The following is a 23,572-nucleotide window of genomic DNA, read 5'->3' as shown; positions in this document are numbered from 1 at the left end:
ACCCTACGACTTTATCTTAGAAAATAGAATAAGGAAAGGCAAACCTACGTTTCTAGCATTTGTAGACTTAGAGAAAGTTTTGACAACGTTGACTGGGATACTCTCTTTCAAATTCTGAAGGTGGCAAGGGTTAAATTCAGGGAGCGAAAGGCTATTTACAATTTGTACAGAAACCAGATGGCAGTTATAAGAGTCGAGCGGCATGAAAGGGAAGCAGTGGTTGGGAAGGGAGAGAGACAGGGTTGTAGCCTATCACTGACGTTATTCAATCTACATATTGAGCAAGCAGTAAAGGAAACAAAAGAAAAATTCGGAGTAGGAATTAAAACCCTTGGAGAACAAATAAAAACTTTGAGGTTCGCCGATGACATTGTAATTCTGTCAGAGACAGCAAAGTACTTGGAAGAGCAGCTGAACGGAATGGACAGTGTCTTGAAAGGAGGATATAACATGAACACCAACAAAATCAAAACGAGAATAATGGAATGTAGTCGAATTAAATCGTGTGATGCTTAGGGAATTAGATTAGGAAATGGGAAGCTTAAATTAGTAAGGGAGTTTTGCTATTTGGGGAGCAAAATAACTGATGATTGTTGAAGTAGAGAGGATATAAAATGTAGACTGGCAATGACAATGAAAGCGTTTCTGAAGAAGAGAAATTTGTTAACATCGAGTATAGATTTAAGTGACAGGAAGTCGTTTATGAAAGTATTTGTATGGAGTGGAGCCTTGTATTGAATTGAAAAGTGGACGATAAATAGTTAAGACAAGAAGAGATTAGAAGAGTAGCATGGAGAGCTGCAATAAACCAATCTCCGGACTGAAGACACAACAACAACAACAACGGACCGTCAACTCAATTTATTTACGCCTATGAGCCAAAACATTACGATCACCTGTTTAATAGCATGTTGTCCCACTATTCAAACACAGTATAACAGAGATTCTACTTGTCATGCATTCTATTAGTCCTCGACAGGATTCCAGAAGTATGTGGCACCAGATGTCTCGCACAGGTCAAGTATTTCCCGAAAATTACCGGATGGTGGTTTACGGGCGCACAGCTGGCGCCCGATATGTGGTTCGGTGCTTACAGATCAGGTACATTTGCTGGTCAAGACGGCAATGTGAGTTCACTATAATGCCCGTTAAACAGCTGTACCACGAAACTTCCTGGCAGATTAAAGTTGTGTGCTGGACCGAGACTCAAACTCGGGACCTTTGCCTTTCGCAGGCAAGTGCTCTACCAACTGAGCTACCCAAGCACGACTCACGCCCCGTCCCCACAGCTTTACTTCTGCCATTGCCTCGTCTCCTACCTTCCAAACTCTACAGAAGCACTCCTGCGAAGCTTGCAGAACTAGCATTCCTGAAAGAAAAGATACTGCGGAGACATGGCTTAGCCACAGCCTGGGTGGATGTTTCCAGAATGAGATTTTCACTCTGCAGCGGAGTGTGCGCTGATATGAAACTTCCTGGAAGATTAAAACTGTGTGCCCGACCGAGACTCGAACTCGGCAATTTACTCTATAATCTTCTTTACAACTTACTTGACCAAAGAAAACCTCGTGATCACTATTTAAACTTCCTGGACATAGCCGATACAGAATTTCAAATAGGAACATTCAAGGTTCCTCAGACGGACACCTCTCTGAGATATAATGTACAAAGACTTCTTTTCAAAAGAAGTGCTGATATTTTCAGAAAAAAAGAAGAACAGGTAAAAGAACTTTTTTTCTTAATGGCTTCCTTAGGCACAGTACCCGGGACTTCAGATATACAGTGCATGTGCTCGTAGCGAAAACGGCTGTTTATTCCGAATCATACAAAACATATTACGAACACGGAGACATTTAGTGTACATTTCTCGTTTCACAGAAGCTCTCCGAACGCCCAGTTCAGTAGCTCGTTGCAAGCTTCTGCGCCTCGGCTGTCGGACCGTGCACAAGGGAGCTGCATTACTCTACGTAACGTACGGCTCGGTTGCTTGTTTCTCTTTCTGTTACTCATTGTTCGGGCGCCTATCGATACTTGAGTTCCCTGTTAAGCGTTATTCGAGCTCTCTCAACAGTACGAAGCACATTTATACTTGTGTTTCCTCTTCGCGACGCAGAGCCGCACTTGGCCAAGAGGATTTGCACTCGCAGGCCGCACGCGACTATTGAAAAACGTGCAACTGGGCTCTCTGCACAGCAGTGTATGTGTGGGCGCCAAACTTGCGGTGGAGGGAGGGGGGGGGGGGGAGAGATGGGGAGGGACAGAAGGAGAGGGAGGGGGGGGGGGGGGGGAGTGGCGTCCTGCCGTCCCCAGACTCTACGTCCGCAGGTCGCGTCGCGTCATGCCGTGACTGACGGACGTAACGCGTCCGCGGCTTATGCGGCACCGCCAATAAATGCTATCAGGAGCAGCCTTCAAGCCACCACCTTCATAAATATTGCAATGTCGTAACCATTACGGCGCGCGGCGTGCATTATGCAGAGACGCCTTGTGGCTACGTGGCCTACCTTATTTTCCCTTCTAATTAATTAGCCTCTCAAGGTCGCCAAGGCATTAACAAAATTACGTCACGCCACTTTTTGCGTCAGCGGAGAGGTATTTGCAAGTACGTCTGGGGGAACAGCATATAATTTCGTTTTTCCGCTTATTCCGTCATATAGCTGTTTTTAAAACACCGTACGTTACTGCAAGAGGAGGGCGAAATTATGTACAGCAGCAAATTCGGCATGACACTTGCTTAGACGGGAGGTACTTGGCGGGTAACACGGCACGAAACGAACACAGTCCCAATGGCAAACAAAAGGTCTTCACAAAAGGAGTCACTGACCGCCTTTCATCGCTCCATGTACAAGTGAGGATAGACGTCTTCATCATTTGTCCTCGGAGCCTTTAGCGATGGAACGCTTCAATAAAATCTCCTCAGTTTACAAACCACGTCATTTCGAATGAAACACTCGAGCTTTCCATAACTGTCATCGCCATCGTCTTCGGAAATTAAAATCATTGCCGGGACTGGCACGGTGTTCTTGCCATATGGATGTAACGGAACGGCAGCTTCTGGAACCTTGCCAGAGAGCCGGAGAGACGTATGCGCGAAAGCCAGGTTGAGCAACTCGTAGCTGCTCCGTCGCGCCGCTGGACCGAAAGACGTCATATGCTACGAGGGGCCAACGCCACGTTTGAAACTGCCGCTCCGGCGTCCCTACAAGCGCCAAGCGTGCATCTCTGGTTTCGCTCAGTGTCCAAAGCCAGTCCACATCCCCTACTGAGTCTGTACCCTGCTCATGTTAAAACTACTGCAGAACATTCTAATTTAGGCCGCTTGTTTGATAACAGGTCCCAGTGTGACGGTGTTTGAGGCAAAGCGCTCGTATTTTCAAACTGTATTTTATGGTCGTTTTCTAGGCAATGTTCAGCCATGTCCGACTTCTGAAGTTCAGTTTCTCTGATACGTCGTGAACGCTCTGCAACATTGCGGGACGCTGCCATTACATGTAAATAAGCAGTACACCTTGCCAACCTCGGCACTCGGTGATTTTAACTGCTGATGACGATAGGGGACAGCTATCAAAAGCACGAGCGTTTTATTCGAAATCATGCGGCTTATAAACCATGAATATTTCATTAAGACCTTCTTATGCTTTTAAATAAGACGGAAGAATAACAAGACGCAGATAGTTTCAAATGCACTCATCTATTATGTGCGTCACATATCGTAACCCATTTACCGTTAAGTCACGCAGCTCAGTATAATAATCAGAGGTAACGAGAGTCACTCTATCCCTAATTATCCACAAGACTGTGTTGTCTGCACCCCCTTCAACGATTGCAAGCTACAATAAAAATTTCAGCGCAGTGTGCGCTGATATGAAACTTCCTGGCAGAACTCGGGACCCTTAGCTTTCTCGAGCAAGTGCTTCAAGAAGACGGCGCACTATCGTTTCGGAAGAGGAAGCCCTTCATCAAGTTGAAGAGAACCCATCGACGAGTTCTACAGACGTTTGTGCGTAAGTTGCATATGTGTGTGTTGTCTGTCTGGTGTATTCTAGATGAACAGCAACTCCCCTCATATCACCCTCAGAAGATACACGCCATGCTCCAGGTGCATTTTGTGTCTTGTATCAATTACTGTACTTCAGTTTTTACACCTTTACGTGGATTTTGCTTAGTTTCCAGGGCGAATTTTGCTCACCGACGAAGCGTAAAGTAGGTGTTCTGAACGGTTGAAATAGCCATATTTGGGCACAAGAAAACCCCAAAGCCACTTTAGACGAAGACTTCAGCATACATTCGCCATCAATTCTTGGCAGGTATCTGTGACGGTCGTGTGGCTGGGCCGTACGTTCTTTCTCCCCACCAAACGGACTCGTGGTACTTGACATTCGTGCAGCAAATGACGGCGGAATTTTTGGAGGATGTTTCATCGCACATTCGGCACGGATTGTGGTTCCAGCATGATGGCACGCCAGTACTGTTTGCATTTCGCTCCCGAAAACATCTGAACGTCGTTTATGGGGTAAGATGGATTGGTCTAGGCGGACCACATGCTTGACAACCAACATCTCCAGATTTCACCATTTTGGACTTTTTCTTGTGGGGCCACATGAAGAGCCTTGTTTACGAGACCCCTGTCCAGTCGGAGGAAGATATGGTTGCACGCATCATGGTTGCGGCAGAAGTAATTAACCATACCCCATGCATGTTGGATAGAATGGTTCAAATGGCTCTGAGCGCTATGGGACTTAACATCTGAGGTCATCAGTCCCCTAGAACTTAGAACTACTTAAACCTAACTAACCTAAGGACATCACACACATCCATGCCCGAGGCAGGATTCGAACCTGCGACCGTAGCGGTCGCGTGGTTCCAGACTGCAGCGCCTAGAACGGTTCGGCCACAGCGGCCGGCGAGTTGGATAGAGTTCATGCGAATTTAATGCGCTGATAGGCTGTGTGCACCAAACTTGGTTGCCGTCATATGGAACAGCTGTTGTAGGCTAATATCACCGTAAATAAGAGTGAAATCTGTACATCTTGTTTTCCTTGTAACATGGAATCAAACCGTTTTCGGCCTTGGGTTCGTATGTAAAATCTTGATCCATTAGGTCTCCTCTACAACCTCTAGAAGTGTATAACATGAATTGTGAAACACCTTGTGTGCTGAACAGGAGAGGTCTGTACCGCACTGATTTAAAGCTTTGTGTTCTCCACTGCTTTGGTGAAGTTTCGTGCTCTCGACTTCTTTACTTAAGATTCCGAGAGCAGTCAGGAACCGTGACTCTAGAAGTAATGGGCAGCAGCTGTAAGAGTGCAACCTGCTCTCACTTGTCCACCAAGTTGCCAGCCCCTTTGCGACTCCCGGTGAGTCGTCATAAGGCGGCGGTGCCATCCCGTAATTAGCGGCCGTGATGGATCGCCGGCCGCGACACCGCAATTACCACTGGCGCCGGCCGCAGCTGCATAATTCATGCGAGCTGCGCGGGGATTAAAGCAATGCGGCGCCTCCGGTAATCGCCAAGTGCTTGATGGACGCCGCCCTCTTCGACCCACACTGCTCCCTACCTAAGTGCCGGCTGCTCATTCGTCCACCATTACTAATCGATGCAGCAATGATCAGTCCGGCTGGCGCTGCTACTTGTATAAATTAGCCCTTCAGTTTCTTAAAGCTCTCTTGATGCTTTTGCTGGATTGGAAGTGTCCCGTATACGTCTGATGTCGTTTGCAATGCCATGAGAATTATTTACTTTCCTGCGACTAAAGACGTACACCATCGAATCACGTTATTATGGCCAATTCCTATACGTGACGTCTATAGGGCATAACCCGTAAGGTATATCATACACTACTGACCATTAAAATTACTACACCAAGAAGAAATGCAGATGATAAACGGGTATTCATTGGAAAAATATATTATACTAGAACTGACATGTGATTACATTTTCACGCAATTTGCGTGCATAGATCCCGAGAAATCAGTACCCAGAACGACCACCTCTGGCCGTAATAACAGCCTACATACGCCTGGGCATTGAGTCAAACAGAGCTTGGATGGCGTGTACAGGCGCACAGCTTCAACACGATACCACAGTTCAACAAGAGTAGTGACTGGCGTATTGTAACGACCCAGTTGCTCGGCCACCATTGACCAGACGTTTTCAGTTGGTAGGAGATCTGGAGAATGTGCTGGCCAGGGCAGCAGTCGAACATTTTCTGTATCCAGAAAGGTTCGTACAGGACCTGCAACATGCGGTCGTGCATTATCCCGCTGAAATGTAGGGTTTCGCAGGTATCGAATGAAGGGTAGAGCCACGGGTCGTAACACATCTGAAATGTAACGTCCACTGTTCAAAGTGCCGTTAATGCGAACAAGAGGTGACCGAGACGTGTAACCAGTAGCACCCCATACCATCACGCCGGGTGATACACCAGTATGGCGATGACGAATACACGCTTCCAATGTGCGTTCACCGTAATGTCGCCAAACACGGATGCGACCATCATGATGCTGTAGACAGAACCTGGATTCATCCGAAAAAATGGCGTTTTGCCATTCGTGCACCCAGGTTCGTCGTTGAGTACACCATCGCAGGCGCTCCTTTTTCTGATGCAGCGTCAAGGGTAACCGCAGCAAGGTCCCCGAGTTGATAGTCCATGCTGCTGCAAACGTCGTCGAACTGTTCGTGCAGATGGTAGTTGTCTTGCAAACGTCCCCTTCTGTTGACTGAGGTATCGGGACATGGCTGCACGATCCGTAACAGCCCTGCGGATCAGATGCCTGTCATATCGACTGCTAGTGATACGAGGCCGTCGGGATCCAGCACGGCGTTCCGTATTACCCTCCTGAACCCACCGATTCTATATTCTGCTAACAGTCATTGGATCTCGACCAACGCGAGTACCAATGTCGCGATACGATAAACCGCAATTGCGATAAGCTACAAGCCGACCTTTATCAAAGTCGGAAACGTGATGCTACGTATTCCTACTCCTTACACGAGGCATCACAACAACCTTTCACCAGGCAATGCCGGTCAGCTGCGGTTTTTGTATGAGAAATCAGTTGGAAACTTTCCTCATGTCAGCACGTTGTAGGTGTCGCCACCGGCGCCAACCTTGTGTGAATGCTCTGAAAAGGCAATCATTTGCATATCACAGCATCTTCTTACTGTCGCTTAAATTTCGCGTCTGTAGCACGTCATCTTCGTGATGTAGCAATTTTAATGGCCAGTAGTGTATAAAAATGTGTTTCGGCGAAGTCGATATTTAGGAGTTGCAGGGCAGGGAGTAAAGGTTACCTGCCCTTTATTTCATTTGGAGGAAGAATAGTATAAAATTCCCTTGAAAACAATACAGAGTCTCTACTTATCCATTCCGAAACGAGTGGGAGCTGTTTTGAATGCCAACGGCTTTTCTACACCGTATAAAGCTTGTATGGTTTTAGTGTTCCTAAATCTTTTTTTCCACACCCTGTAAGAATCGAATAACGATTGGCCGTTACAGCGCAACGTCCACTCAAATATCACAGCGGAATACTTGCTTCGTGAGTTGCGTATGACGTAGAAGGCGACAAATTGCCAATTAAAGGACTCGCTAGAATGGGCTGGGTAGCACGCCGATACGGCATTATTGTGACACTTGCTTACACCACATGTACTGCTTAAATGTGGCTAACAGCAATACAAGTCACAAAGTTAATACAGTACCATAACGACAATGTGCAGTCCTAGGAAAACAACAGTGATAATGTGTGATGGATAAGGCACCCGTAATCAATAAAATACACTCCTGGAAATGGAGAAAAGAACACATTGACACCGGTGTGTCAGACCCACCATACTTGCTCCGGACACTGCGAGAGGGCTGTACAAGCAATGATCACACGGACGGCACAGCGGACACACCAGGAACCGCGGTGTTGGCCGTCGAATGGCGCTAGCTGCGCAGCATTTGTGCACCGCCGCCGCCAGTTTGCTGTGGCATACGGAGCTCCATCGCAGTCTTTAACACTGGTAGCATGCCGCGACAGCGTGGACGTGAACCGTATGTGCAGTTGACGGACTTTGAGCGAGGGCGTATAGTGGGCATGCGGGAGGCCGGGTGGACGTACCGCCGAATTGCTCAACACGTGGGGCGTGAGGTCTCCACAGTGCATCGATGTTGTCGCCAGTGGTCGGCGGAAGGTGCACGTGCCCGTCGATCTGGGACCGGACCGCAGCGACGAACGCATGCACGCCAAGACCGTAGGATCCTACGCAGTGCCGTAGGGGACCGCACCGCCACTTCCCAGCAAATTAGGGACACTGTTGCTCCTGGGGTATCGGCGGGGACCATTCGCAACCGTCTCCATGAAGCTGGGCTACGGTCCCGCACACCGTTAGGGCGTCTTCCGCTCACGCCCCAACATCGTGCAACCCGCCTCCAGTGGTGTCGCGACAGGCGTGAATGGAGGGACGAATGGAGACGTGTCGTCTTCAGCGATGAGAGTCGCTTCTGCCTTGGTGCCAATGATGGTCGTATGCGTGTTTGGCGCCGTGCAGGTGAGCGCCACAATCAGGACTGCATACGACCGAGGCACACAGGGCCAACACCCGGCATCATGGTGTGGGGAGCGTCTGGTGATCGTCGAGGGAACACTGAATAGTGCACGGTACATCCAAACCGTCATCGAACCCATCGTTCTACCATTCCTAGACCGGCAAGGGAACTTGCTGTTCCAACATGACAATGCACGTCCGCATGTATCCCGTGCCACCCAACGTGCTCTAGAAGGTGTAAGTCAACTACCCTGGCCAGCAAGATCTCCGGATCTGTCCCCCATTGAGCATGTTTGGGACTGGATGAAGCGTCGTCTCACGCGGTCTGCACGTCCAGCACGAACGCTGGTCGAACTGAGGCGCCAGGTGGAAATGGTATGGCAAGCCGTTCCACAGGACTACATCCAGCATGTCTACGATCGTCTCCATGGGAGAATAGCAGCCTGCATTGCTGCGAAAGGTGGATATACACTGTACTAGTGCCGACATTGTGCATGCTCTGTTGCCTGTGTCTATGTGCCTGTGGTTCTGTCAGTGTGATCATGTGATGTATCTGGCCCCAGGAATGTGGCAATAAAGTTTCCCCTTCCTAGGACAATGAATTCACGGTGTTCTTATTTCAATTTCCAGGAGTGTATATAAATACTTAAATGATAAGTAAAATTAACTTCGACTCCACTGTAAATCATAAAATGGGAAAAGAAAGCATATACATTAACATCAATCTTACTGTGAGTTCGCTAACTTGACTTAACTTGATGTAATATTAGCCGAGAAAAATCGTCGTTAATACTCAGCAATTCGAATCGGACACACAAAAGGCGCCACTGTGTGGCTCATGATGATTAGTAAGGAAGTAAAAGTGTGTGCACAATAAACGATTCTATTTAGCTGATGTCTGGAGAGAAATTCATCAAGTTGTAGAAACAGCAAACCAAATCACACATGCTGAGCATAGCTGCAGTGAGTTTTTTTCATAACTGATCGGCGAAGAAGTGGAAGAGTTAATTGAGTGATGCGATACCATACCTGCCCAGCAATTAGCAGGGGCCGAAGGTTTGGAGCGTTGTCGTTGCGCGCACACCGCACGTACTTTAGCCAGTTATTGAGTTCGAACGTCCCGTCAAGGAAACCGCGAATCTCACTGCCGCACACGCGCACCTGCAATGACATGCACAAAGCTAAAAAGGCATGCGAAGCGGAAAGCGGGATGCACGCAGCGTGAGCGGGTCTTCATGGGAGACTGTGTTAGTGTACGAGGACCAGAAAAACAAGCGCTACTGCTGATTGTCTTGCATCTGGTAAAAAAATGGCTGGTGTTTGTAATGGAAGGAGGAGGTCATTACAGATGTGTTCACAATGTAGTTATGCAAATAACTAGCATAAATCTTCGGTGTCTGTGCAAAGTTCTGTCCTGAAGAAAGTACGAGCAAATAAACCTTGTAATGGCGCACGAAAATGACAAAATTTGTTTTTACAGGACAACGAGGAAAAATTGTGAGGTATTGAGAGAAATGAAGGATACAATCGAAAAAAAAATGTAGAACGTTTGTTGTTATCTGCTGCGTACAGTAGCAATCGTAGATCAGACAACACATTATCTGATCAGAAATCCCAAGCTAACTTCTAAATCTCTAATCAGCCTTTATGTGTGATATATTGTTTAGTAGATGACGTTTACAATGACCTCGAAATTTTACGGTATTACATGAGTTCGTATGCTAGCAGTGAGGAATTTTTTCAGAGAAAAAGAACTCTCTGCATAAATGGCTACCCTTTTTTCTTTTTCTTTTTGAAATGGTAAGAATCATAGAGATTCTAATTTATTCTAAAGATTTTCCGGACTGGAATGTCAGTCTCTGCCCTGCTAGTATAATTCTTGAATCTCTAAATCCACAAACCTTTCATTACAAACATGATTCGTGAAGATTTTTACTGTCCAGTTCTTCATTATAAGTTATAAAATATCATTGTGATTCATGATATCATACGAGTGTTGGAATTCTTAACACAAAGAGAGGAAGGAAACAATTGTAGTAAAAGAAAGGAATGATTGATGAGACATGTCTTAATGTCGTCACAATGTCACACCTCAGTGTTTCAAGGAGACTACTGTCGGAACACTTGTTAAGACTCTCGAGAACTGTGTGCCAAATGGGAAGATATTAAAGACGTACGAGAAGAAATGAAAAAGTAAATGGAACAGGAGACTGAAATAATGCAACTTAGATGACTAGAGTGGTGCAGGTAAAGAGACAGATGGAGAGAAGTCACAATCCCCACTCTAATTACGTCACTTCCATTTTTACGAACAGCTCTAAACGTATTCATAATTTAAGATACTTTCTGCTCGACCAGACTCTCTTATCTAATTGTGACTAGTGAAAGAGAATTCTCCACTTCGTTATCATACATTTTACATTGTCAGTTGATCACGTTCTTCTCCACTGAAATTAATATAGAGGTCGCAGATGATTCATGGAGCATTTTCAATAGAAATTTTTCATTCATGAGAGATTTATTGAGGCCGGTACCTCGTAAATCGTCATACGAACGCACAATTAACAAGAAGAATTATATTACTGTTAGCTCGTTGACCGTCCACGTCTACGGATTAGTTCACTCCGGTTATGTATGTTTCCAGCTGTTCTTAGGGGCGACCGCCTGATTGAAGCACCTGTGAATTCATCTCCCAGCTCTATTTATTATACGTCCGTCATTAAGAACATGAGAGTTGAAGTATATAACAGATCATCTCCAGACGGGAAGACCAATAAATGCTCGACATTCAAAGTCAGCTAACTCCCACGATCTGACCACCATATATATAGAGATTATTAGCGAAACATGAGTTCTCTCGGACTTTTTCACCGTTAAATTATATCGCTATGATAATTGGCTAGTTTGTTACAAATCGAAAACAGGAAAAACAATTGGATACTCCTGATCAGATATTGTGTTGTTTTAATGTTTGTAATAGATAGCAGGAGACGAACAACTCTTTGTCAACTGTAATGGTATTTCAAAGTGAGCGAAAATTTCAAGTTAATTTGCCTGTGATACGTAATTACATAACAACATAATAGGAAAAAAAAGAATTTACAAAATGAAGCAGCACAGCACAGCAGAGGGAGGGGGGAGAGGAGGGGGATAAAAAGAAGGAGTAACAAAATAGCATGCATAAACAATTTACAGATCTATTTTAATCATTTCAGTCTAGTATCTTCAACATGCAAGCAATCAAGTACAGCGAAACATACATAATACATTGATTTCATTATCAAACAAAGTGATTACACATAAATAAGAGGTAAAGCAAAAGCTCCGTGCAACAAAGAATGGTAAATGTATTTACTTAGGGAAAGAAAGACAGTCATCGAGAATGTATGTGGAAGCATATAGCTGGCAGTTATACTACGACTAGTCATACAGCGCAAATTATCACGTCAAAAAAATGAAGCTGTGAACTCTTTTGTTTGGAGGTACATATCTGCAGTCGTGGTACACAAGGAAATCCCCGAGCGATATTACCGTAGCTCGCCCGCAGAGGAGAGAGAATAAAATGTCGCAGCTCATTGATAAAGCGAACTTCATGTGGTAATTCCTTTCCCGCAGTAGCAGATATGTTGCAGCAGTGTCAGGCCAATCCACACGGCTAAAGTAGTCGCCTGTATTGACCTGATCGTCACGATATGTACCTGCCCATAAGTGTGCTTTGCCGCTGGTAAAACTACGGGTTTTTAAGAACGAATTATTCAAGCGTACAGCCTAATCATCAAATTTAGTATCGTCTGGTCTCCTCCTATTTGTACTTCTAAACACCATAAAGTCTGGATACCACTGAAGATATTATGACATAAGCATAGATGTTACAGCATTACACTCCATCTCACTCCTCACTGGGGAAAACGTTGAACCTAGTGGACACCTAAACAGAAACAAACTGCAGGACACTAGGAGTGCCAGAGCAGATGAGACACTTCCGCGAGACATACCAAAGTTTCTCGTCTGCTCTAACTCTCATAAGGCGCGAATTGCACAGCAAGTTTATTCAGTATAAAACAACGATTCAGACTGTCTAGACCCAGAACCATGGCAAGGAGAATATATTTTGCTGGGTGCGGGGAATGATGCAGCCGACAAAGCACCTAAAGACATGTATAGAGGAGACGTTCTGATTCGGTGCACCGTTCCTGAGCACGCTATCATCTGTCAGACAGAAGGACCATTCGTCAAATGGAAGTCAAGTAGTCGGATGTGGTAAATTACAAATTGGCCACAGTCAAGTCGACCACCCAGGCGTGGTGAACCTCATCACAACCACACCAACAGAATGGAGTGGTGCTCAGCAGGTTAAGAACAGCTCACTGTCCATTTCGTACTCCGATAGGGTGGTCCACGAACAGGTGAAGATTGCGAAACACAACGGTTAGTACAACCTCTTTTTTAAGTAGTGTGTTCCATGTTTCATGTGGTGACGTGAGGTCATTCCTCTGCTTAGCTGGAGACCAGTTCCACTTCCTAGCTGCAGCTGCCGTTAGTAACGGATTTAAAGAGACTAAACGTCTTATGTGATCAGTCTCCTCTTCACTGCCCAGGGTGGATGTGTCTGATTCTAATTTTTGTGCGCAAGTGTGAGAAAATTTTCTAAACGCTTCTATAGCGTACATCCAAGACCGGACGTGGGTACGTGTACAGTATTCACCTCGCAGAATGTGGGAAACCCAGAAAAACCACATACAGGCTGGCCGGCACACCGGCTTTCGTTGTTTAATTGCCGAGCGGATACGAACCGGGGCCGGCGCTCTTCGCCGTCCCGGAAGCAGCGTGCTGTGGCGCGCTGGTATCCGAGCGCGAGACTCCCTAGTCGACAACACGAACGGAGTAACGCATGTTTTAAAATTTTGTGAAGTGTCACGCCTCCTAACTGAAGTATCGGAAAGAAGAAGTCGGTGTGTTCAGAGTATATGGATAAGTCCCATTTTTTTTTGTTAGCCTACCATCCACGAAACAGGTAGTGTTTCACAAAAATTGAAAATTCTTCGAGAGCTGCAATATCACGAATAGTATCTGTTCTTCCGGACATGTCCGAAAGAACACATACCACCTTCATAAAGACGTTTTTTCCCCAAACGATTCCTGGATTTTCACACAAGTGAACCAGATATTTGTGTCTACATATCCAGACATTCTGAAGATATTTCTGGGAAATGGTCGGAAAAGTTTCCACTTATGAGAGCAGACATCGTTCAGATCATTCAAACCACGAGACGTGCATGTCCGTCCATATCCAGTAACGGCGCTGATAGTCATGCTATTGAGAGTCCTAATTCTTATTCCTGCATCACCGCCATCATCGTCGTCATCTAAAACGAAACTGCGCCTAATATTGATGCATCTTCAGACCTAAACCCACCCTCTTCTATTACCAGGCCTAGAAATTCTCTCGTCCTTCTATATTTTATTATACAGGCTGATTCCTGTTAAAAGTTTAGAAAACTCTGTTGCGGCGTAGAGGACGCTGAGACAGGTAATTTAATATAAGACGCATGGGACCGCAAATGTTTGGAAATAACCCAAAAATGGATACAAATATCGAACATGTGACGTCACATCCAAATTATGGAGAGTATTTTCGGGCGCGTACGTGAAGGGACGATTAAGCGATGCAATGCTTCCATTCAAGCAAACTGTGCAAATTTCGAACACATTTTGTAAATGTAGAGGTTACAAAATTGTTGTTCTCACTGTAAACAAGCAGTTCTTATTTTGTGTTTCTTTCATTTTCTCTCTTCTTTTTTTCTTTACGGACATCATGCAGCAAAGAAAATGTAGCTCATTTACTGGTAATTGTGCAATTCTGAAGATTATACTCATTTGCTTGTGATGCAACACGGTAGGTATTTGATGACTGCACTTTGCAATAAACCAGCAGAGACCGCGAGACCGGTATATAAAATAATAATTTAATACCTCAATGTAAACACTTAATTGTCTCATGCAATGAAAAAAAAATGCTGCCTGCCAGACTCAGGACTCGAACCCTCAACCCCATACACTTACGTCGCCCATGTAGGCCCGGACGCATCCCGACGTGTGTACTTGAGCTGGGTTGTGATAATCAGGTGCGATAGACCGACAGGCTCAACCGCTGCATGTGCGGCGAAGTATTTCATCATGTTCAAAATATGCCATCCACTTCGTAAGAATCATCTTGTATAGACGAAAGAGGAAAGTAAGGGGAAAGCTACTCCACATCCGGTCGACACGTCATCAAAGCACTGGTGCCTGGTATAGTGAAAGCCACTGCAAGAGCCTAGGAGGACACTGTTCTGCGATGCATGCACGGTAGAGGCATCCCCGGCGAAGACGCTCGGCGTAGCTGAATGGGAGCTGTGGCGGTGAATAGCGACGCGGCAAACGCATTACGGCGGTCGCGCGTGGCCGGCCGTGCGTGCACGCAGGACGCAGCTGCCCGCTGTGTGGCGTTGCGCCGTGCGCTGCCTGCAGGCTCCACCCCAGGCGGGGCAAGCTGGGCCGGGCTGCAGCAGGCAGCGGATGCGGTGCCACTCACCCACTGCTGACTGCTCTGCCGCGCAGCGCACGGTGCTACACCACTGGCGGAGCGGGGCTGCTCAAAAAGTGCTAAACAATGTCACACACGAAGCGTCTACACTGATAAGCGAAAACATACTGACCACTGCCTGTGTTCCGTTGGATGCCGCCTGGTGGTGTTGCGGGCCAATTTGCAGCCCATATGTTCGCTACGGTGATTCCCCCACCGTGTCTGCTCCGTTTACATACATCTGTTAACGCAACAGGTAACAAAAGCATCTGAACGGAGCAGACACGGACTGAGAATCACCCAAGCGAAGATATGCACTGCAAATGGGGAAATCCAATTGCGATAAGCGACTTTGACAAAGGGCAGATTATTATGATGCAATGCCTGTTTGAACGAATATCTCGAAAACGGCGAAGCTGGTCGAATGTTCACGTGCTACTGTTGTGAGCAACTACGGAAAGAGGCAGAAGTGGCAGGATAGGCTGGATCGATTCGGTCGATGCTAAGGTTTGATCGGTGAGTGACAGGATGGTGTCAACGCGTCGAGAGAGACAGTGAGTCTCGCATGATCAAGACTGCGCACGTAGATTCTCACGCGGCACAGACAAGGAAGCGATCTGTCATGGGCAATAGTCGCACGGCGACGTTTTTACGAGGCAGTTGGTTCAGTCACAGAGAGGGAGTATAAGAAAGTATTGCCGCGACTGCAGAGACAAACAAAGAGGGAGAGAGAGAGAGCGGTGGTGGGGGTGGGGGATTGGTTTGCGGTCCACTGAGTAATGCGGGGTTCGTTGTCTGGTCGAAAGATAGTGATTCTGGATCCCTGAAGAAGACAGAAAGGCATACCGCGGGTTGGCTTTTGCAAGTAAGCGAATGTATTGATTCTGATGTACTCTCGAGAGGAGTGGCTGTTGTTTCTTGGACGGCAACGTGACCGCTTATTGAATTCCACTGAAGTCTGTGAAAGATTGGAAATCCGCCGTAAATGTGGTAGAGGCAGTGCAGATTTATTTGATCTGGTGAGCACTTATATTTTACTGGTAAGGCTAGAAGTAGTAAACATGGTCTGCAGATGCAAAACAGTTACTCTTCAACCACCGTGGTTTCCAGTGGCTAATTTCTATCTGACAGTTTTATCACATGTTGGACTGTGTATGGTGCGGTGTTAATCAAGAGTTACACTCATATTAAAGCAGAGTATATACTTCAAAAGTGTTTGTTTAAAATATAATTTTTTTGGTAATTGTTATCAGTGGGTTTACGCCCCAAGAAGCAAACTAGTACATAGAAGATCTTCTAATAACTGTGCGGCCGGAACTAGCTGCCACTGGCAAGACCGGATATTGGTACACAAATTTTCCTTTAACTCGGGTCGAATGGTGATTAATTAGATACGGGTTGTTTTTCTGTTGACAATCGTGTTGCTCGTAATGTGATCTCAGCTGAATTGTATGTTAAACTCTTGTGACTACAGTAATATTTGCCGTGTGCTTTGGATTAAAATTTTGAAACCAAGCAGGGGCCTTTTTAGTTCATCTGGTCAAATGGTTCAAATGGCTCTGAGCACTATGGGACCCAACATCTTAGGTCATAAGTCCCCTAGAACTTAGAACTACTTAAACCTAACTAACCTAAGGACATCACACACACCCATGCCCCAGGCAGGATTCGAGCCTGCGGCCGTAGCGGTCCCGTGGCTTCGGACTGCAGCGCCAGAGGTGGCCGGCTCATCTGGTCATATATTATTGTAGCGCTTAGGGAGTTTTATGTGTTGCAGAAAGCGTTACCGTATTTTTATGATTTGCTTTAGAGCTGATGGCGTTTGGAGGCTGATGCCAAGCAGGGACGTGACTAGTTGGTGGTTGTGTTGGATCACAACCTAACCAGATCTTCATGTGTGCAGTAGCGCTTATGTGGCTGGGACACATATTGTAATTTTTTGAACTATATAAGAGCTGCTGGCCTGTGGAAGGCGTCAGTATATCAGTGTACTGTAGCATGCGCCTTTTTGAAAGCCTGTAAGAAATTTTCGCAGAACAAATTTTTTAGAACTTAACTGAAGTTCGTATAGCTCTATTACTACTTTTTATGTTTTGTAAGCTTACAAGAAATCTTGAGAACTGTATACTGTTTAAGGATATTCTTAAGAACTCGATACCGTTAAAAGCGATAAAGAAATTTTTCATAATTTTAGTTGCTTAATATGTTAAAATTGTGTTAAAACTTGAGGTTGTTGCACTGAATAGCTGTGTAGGCAGTTTTTCAGAAAATGGTCAGATAATTTTCGATGGTCTGCGTGTTTAATGTTCAATAAAGACTGAAATGAGTGTAATTACATGTTAATCATTTTCCAGCACCTTTTCTACTCCACAAACCTAGCTTTACCTTTAGCGTCAATAAATGTGTTTTTAACTCTTTTACTTGAAGCTCGTATAGACCATCTGAAGCTGCAACCACGAGTTCCCACAATCAGACCGCAGGTACGTTTAGGCTGTGAGAACCTCTCCGGGCCCCTGCAGTTGACTTTTGTAGTTTGCTGCAACTCTCAACGTTACTCTATCCTGCGAAAATCTTTTCATAGCTCTGTAGGACGCCAACTTTCACTCATGTGAACCTGCTTAATGTATTTGAGCATTAGTCCCCTCTGCAGTTTTTACCTCTACACTTCTCTCCACTTCCAAATTGGTGATACCTTTGTGTTTGCAGATGTGTCTTACCAAGCGATCACCTGTTTTCGTCAAGCTGTACCAAAAATTTCTTTTTTACCCAACTCCGTTAAGTACCTTAGCATTAGCTACCTGATCCACCCATCTCATCTTCAACATTCTTCTGCGGCACCACATTTCGAAAACTTTTACTCTTTTCTTGTGCGAACTGCTTATTGTCCACGTTTCACCTCGTAGTTAAAACACGCAAACAACCCCGCCTCGGTAAAGTCCATGGTTCATGAGAGCAGGGAGGAGTTACTAGTATGTAGCATACTCAAATAAGTAGAATTGTGTATATAACTTAATTTGATTTGTGTTTTAGTTTCCTATTATTTTACTAATACCTTTTCTGTTTCTGTTTAAACACCTCATTTGGTGATAATTTCGTATTAAGTGAATGATAAAATCATTTCAGTGACCTGACGAAATATGTAATAATCTGATATTTACACTTTTGTGTAGTGTCCTAACCGGCAGCAGCAAACAAGTTACCCCGAATGACCTGACAAGGACTTAATAAGCAACAGCATGACGAGTATTTTTATTTTCTTCCATTGTCCGTTACAGATGCGATAACAGTCATTTCTTTGTGGTGACTAGTTTCGGACCAGCACGTCCATTTTCAAACCATAGCCTTATACAGTCCATGTGAGTAACCAAACGTTCTGCGTTCGACTGGAAGAAATCGCATCGTATACTCATATGAAGTTAAGCATTTTGTTTTCACATAGTGATTTCTAGTGTAGAATAATGAACATTTGCTTACTCACATATAAGCTGGTGGTCTGTATGACTACACTTTCGTCTCAGGTAGTGATTTGAAAATGTATGGGATGGTCCGAAACTAGTCACCACAAAAAAATTACTAGTATCGCATCAGCGGCGGATACTGGAAGATAATAAAAGTATTTAATACACAAGTTGCCGATCCTATCCTCCATAAATATGTTGGAACGTCACATATATCATAAGTGTTTCTGAGGAAAACGCCTGATCCATCTTCCGAAGACGTCTCACACTCAGCTTTGAACGCACATACGTATAGTATTATGCAGCACCTCAAGACTTCTGTATTAGTCAGTCAGATGGTTGGGGGTCGGGAGAGAGAAATTGCAACAAAAAATATAGTGACGAAAAAGAAACATAGGAAATTGGCAGCTGTATCTATCCTTTTGTTTAATTTTTTGCTTTATCGGTGTCTGCATACAACGTATGAGTACTTGTCCGCATCGAATATAAATGTAAATGTCAGAAAGTCGTGCCTGAAGGTAGTGATGAACCTATCCTTCTACGGAAGCAAACCATGGACGACAAACATTTCAGAAAAAAGAGGATACAAGTTTTTGAAATATGGTGCCACAGAACAATGCTTAAAATTAAAAGGGTACATCGCTAATCAGCAAGTATTGAATTGAAATGGTGGAAAAAGAAACGTATAGGATAATTTAACTAAAGAGGTGGTACGTGGATAGGGAATATCCTAAAATATCGAAGGATTGTCAGTTTCGTAACGGAGGAAAGTGTGTGTGTGTGGGGGGGGGGAGTCCAAATTATTCAGACAAACTACGGCTTCACTACGAAAAACAGGCTCATATGGACGCAGGTTGTGGTGGTTTAGCAGAGGTCAAAGGACCTGCACAGGATAGACTAGCATGGAGAGATATATACCTATCTTCGGGATGAGGACCACAACAACAGTAACAACTATAAGTGTACGTAAAGTATATGAAAGCGTTTGGAAAACAAATATGGGCACTATTCGAAAATTCCGGTTGCAGAATCGTCAGCGCTAACACGAACTCACACTCGGCAGTTATGCCATTGAAGACTGTGTGTTGAAAGGTAGAACTGGCCAATTCAGGTACGTGACGAGTGCACTGTGGAAGGCGACACGAGTTGAACGGCACGAGGAATGTGGTGGGGCGGCATCTGGGGTAGCAGCCGCTACCTGCGCGTCCCGGGAACATCTCCCTCGGCCGCCACAAAGCCGATGGAGACGTCTTTCAGCGGGGGTGTCAGGGCGGAGGGATGATCATCCCTGCCCAAGGCCGGATTCACCTGGAGGAGTCTCAAAAGGCGAACCGCCGGGCCCATTCTGGGAGGCAGCGCGCCGGGGAGAGGAAGATGTGTCAGACGCCAGCGCGAAAGATGCGCCCTTTGTGTGGCGGCCTCTGCGGACGGGGAGGCGGCCGAAATTGTTTGCAACGCCCGAAAAATAGCTTACTTCCAGAAGCTGTGGGCGGACAAATGTCGCCTTCTGACGCTGTCCTCTCCCCGGCCGCGTCGCCCTATTCAGAGGGCGCGGGATCAGACAACGGGGGTTCCCCTAACAAGAGGAGGAGGGAGGGCGCGGGATGGCGACGCCGCGTGACGACTTGTTGTGCAGCGTTAGAGGTGCTTGGCCAGCGTGTTCGAGCGGAGGCTGGAATGGAAGTCCACTGGAGTGACGCCAGCTTCGCCTGCCTACCTCCCCCCCCCCCCCCCCCCCTCGTCCCACGCCTGCGTAAGATAGGCACCTGAGCGGAAGGACGCTGAAGAAAGTCGTCCATTACTACCTACACTAACGTTTCCTGACATGTGGATGGAATTGTCACAGATCAGCGCGAATAGAGCATGCAGAAATAACGACACAACAAGGAACAGACCTGATGACGATCGGGTTCGATTCCTGGAGGGGTCAGGGATTTTCTCTGCCTCGTGATGACTGGGTGTTGTGTGACGTCCTTAGGTTAGTTAGGTTTAAGTAGTTCTAAGTTCTAGGGGACTGCTGACCATAGATGTTAAGTCCCATAGTGCTCAGAGCCATTTTTGATAACGATCGTAGCAACAAGCTCTACCTGCAGAGCGTGTAAGAAAATTATTTCAGGTGGAGTGTTTCTAGAGCGCATCCATAACGAGTCCCTTTACATTCTTCTCAAAAATGACACTAATATAAACTGTAGTATGTTGCACTTTGTACATTATATACCATTCATCCTGAATATATGAATAACGTGACATTTTTCTTCTGTACTAGTAAGATAGCGCAGCCGTACTTGTCTCCCAGCATGCTCCTTGCTTGACTGTTCTCCGATACCTCTTTTGTATTATTGTCGTGTTTGTCGCTGGATGCATTGTGCTCCAGACAATCAGTCTGAAATGAAAGCAGAAACCTACAGGCAACGCAATGACATGTCGCATCGCCTATAGCCTTGTCAGTGGTGCTCTCTTACAGCTTCATGTACGTACTAGCCGACGGAATGTAAATGCCGAGAATATCGGTGCGTCACAACCTTTAACTGTGGGGGAGGAGATTCCACTAGCCATGGCAAAGAGTGTTGCGTGCCAAAACTACTCTGGCGCTTATAGGAAAGCTCGTGTCTCGAATGCTCGACAGCTCTAGTACTCGAGGAACTCATTAGTAGTGGTTTGGCGGAGACGGAGACAAATTACTACTAGTGAATTCCTCGAGTACGCAATTCTCTGCATTAGAGGCGCCAACGATGACCTGCAGCATTCTACGCTGAGGTTACAAAAGTCTTTTGCTCGGCACAGTGGAGCAACTCGACGTGGCATGGACTAAACAAGTCTTTGGAAGTTCCCTGTAGAAATATTGCGCCATGCAGCCTCTATAGCCGTCCACAGTTGAAGAAGAGTTGTCGGTGCACGACTTTGTGCACTAATTGACCTATAATTAAGTCCAATAAAGGCTCGATGGGATTCATATGGTGTGATCTGGACTGTCCAGAAGGTTCCCAAACTAATCGTGAACAGTTGTACCCCAGTGACATGACATCGTTGTTTCGGAACATGAAGTCCATGGATGGCTGCAAATGGTCTCCAAGAAGGCGTACATAAACGTTCCCCGTCAATGATCGGTTCAGCTGGACCAGAGGACCCAGTCCGTTCCTTGTAAATACAGTCCTCACCATTCTGGAGCCACCACCATCTTGCGGAATGCCTTGCTGATAACTGGGTCGATGGCTTCGTGGTGTCTGCTCTACAGTCGAACCCAACTATCAGCTTTTACCAACTACAATTGGGACTCATCTGACCAGGCCACGATTTTCCCGTCTTCTAGGGTCCAAGCAACATGGTCACGACCCCAGGAGAGGCGCTGCAGGCGATGTCGTGCTGCGAGCAAAGTCACTCGCGTCGATCGTCTGATAGCCCATTAACACCACATTTCGCCTTTCTGCACTGAGAACTCTGCGCAAACGCCGCTGGTCTCGGTCGTTAAGTGAAGGCCGTCGGCCACTGCGTTGTCAATGGTGAGAGGTAGTGCCTGAAATTTGGTGCTCTCGACACACTCTTGACATTGTGTATCTCGGAGTATTGAATATCTACCGATTTCCGTAATGGAATTCCCCATGTTTCTAACTCCATGTTCAAAGTCTGGTAATTCCTGTCGTGTGACCGTAATCACGTCGGAAACATTGCCACCTGAATCATCTCTGCACAAATGAGAGCTCCACCAGCGCACTGCCCTTTTATACCTCGTGTATGCGGTACTGCTTCCATCTGTACAAGTGAATATCGCTATACCATGACCTCTGTCAATTCAGTGTACTTCACAGCGCGTCCCTCTGTTAGGCAGTGATTCTCAACCATTGACTCCCAGTTCGTTGAACCGTTATGAGACGATAATGTTCCTCCTTGACATCTAGTGGCTAATTCCGCATTAACAGAGGTTTCCAATTTTTTTAAATATGATAATATTAGGTAAAAAAGTATCACTGCAGGAGAAAACTGCTCGCCGAAGAAAAGACAAGATGACGTGTAAATTTGTTGTTTACAGCTAATACCATAAGTCAGTTGGAACGTTTTGTCTTGAAACACGACAAACATTTCGTAGAATCCATATCTGCACTGGTGTGGAATCATTCTCTGTGCAATATAGTCAGAAGGATAACCAGGACAACAAACAGTACGAAGTACTTCTAACGATCCTTGGTGACAAAGTGTTCCTCGCATTAAAGCAATCAGCTAACAACAACCGTCATCAAATGACGAAGTCATTCCGTATGCCACTAGTTGCCCGCCTCATCACCTGCTGATTTATTGTTATCACCGGGCTGGAAACTGCAACAATTTTTACCGAATAACATCTACTCACAAAAAAAGTATGCCAAAGGAGGTAGTAGCAGGTGTGGTCCCAATAACTGCCTCCGTGCGCTGTCGCTGTTAGACCCCAGGCACAGTCGACGCGGTCAGGTTGGTGTCTACTTCTCACAAACGGCGCCACTGTTGGCTTGCGACGTGACAGAGCTCGCTATTCGTTCTGTTCGGAATGGTCGCAACTCGTTAGCAGAGCAAGCACTTATGGCCAGCTCTCTGCAATAAGTAGGCGATAAACACGACAGCCACGAGCACGCGTCGTTATATTGTCTCATCTGTGGGCTCTCTGCGTCGTTTACTCCTTGCGATTCTCGAAGGTCATTTCTCTGATGATTTGTTTTGTTTGACCTGCGGGGAAAGTTGGCTACTTTAACGGTCGAGAACATCATCTTTTGTAATCGACACGCCGTCAGCTCCGATTGCCATTGCCACGAGAGAGAGTCGTCTGTCGTGTAAGTGTCCATAACATCGACCCTATACGCTGCCTTCCCCTTCTCCTTCCATCATATCTCCTTTTCTTACTCGTTCTCTAACTTCTACTTCGGGAGTTACAAACTACCGCCATTTGGTCCATTTTTAAACATAATAACTAAGTTTCGTCAAACGATACTCAGTACAAATGAGTTTAAATAGCCACGCTTAGATTGAGTGCTTCGGGATAGAACTGTG

The 23,572-nt window shown here is 45.8% G+C and overlaps 1 protein-coding gene across 1 annotated transcript in view; it reads right to left on the bottom strand.

Moving 5' to 3' along the window:
- LOC126335875 (transcription factor hamlet-like) overlaps positions 1-23,572 on the bottom strand; it is a gene marked incomplete at its 5' end in the record, with an annotated part of 172,619 nt that overhangs the window by 86,743 nt on the left and 62,304 nt on the right. The window contains one exon of the mRNA XM_049999347.1: positions 9,563-9,694. Within this exon, the coding sequence (XP_049855304.1) occupies positions 9,563-9,694 (132 nt within the window). The remainder of the gene's footprint in view (positions 1-9,562; positions 9,695-23,572) is intronic.

Source organism: Schistocerca gregaria, chromosome 2, assembly GCF_023897955.1.
Source record: "Schistocerca gregaria isolate iqSchGreg1 chromosome 2, iqSchGreg1.2, whole genome shotgun sequence".
In the NCBI taxonomy this organism is placed as follows: Eukaryota; Metazoa; Arthropoda; class Insecta; order Orthoptera; family Acrididae; genus Schistocerca; species Schistocerca gregaria.
Note: the sequence above shows the minus strand (reverse complement) of the source record. Positions and strands in the feature narration are given on the sequence as shown.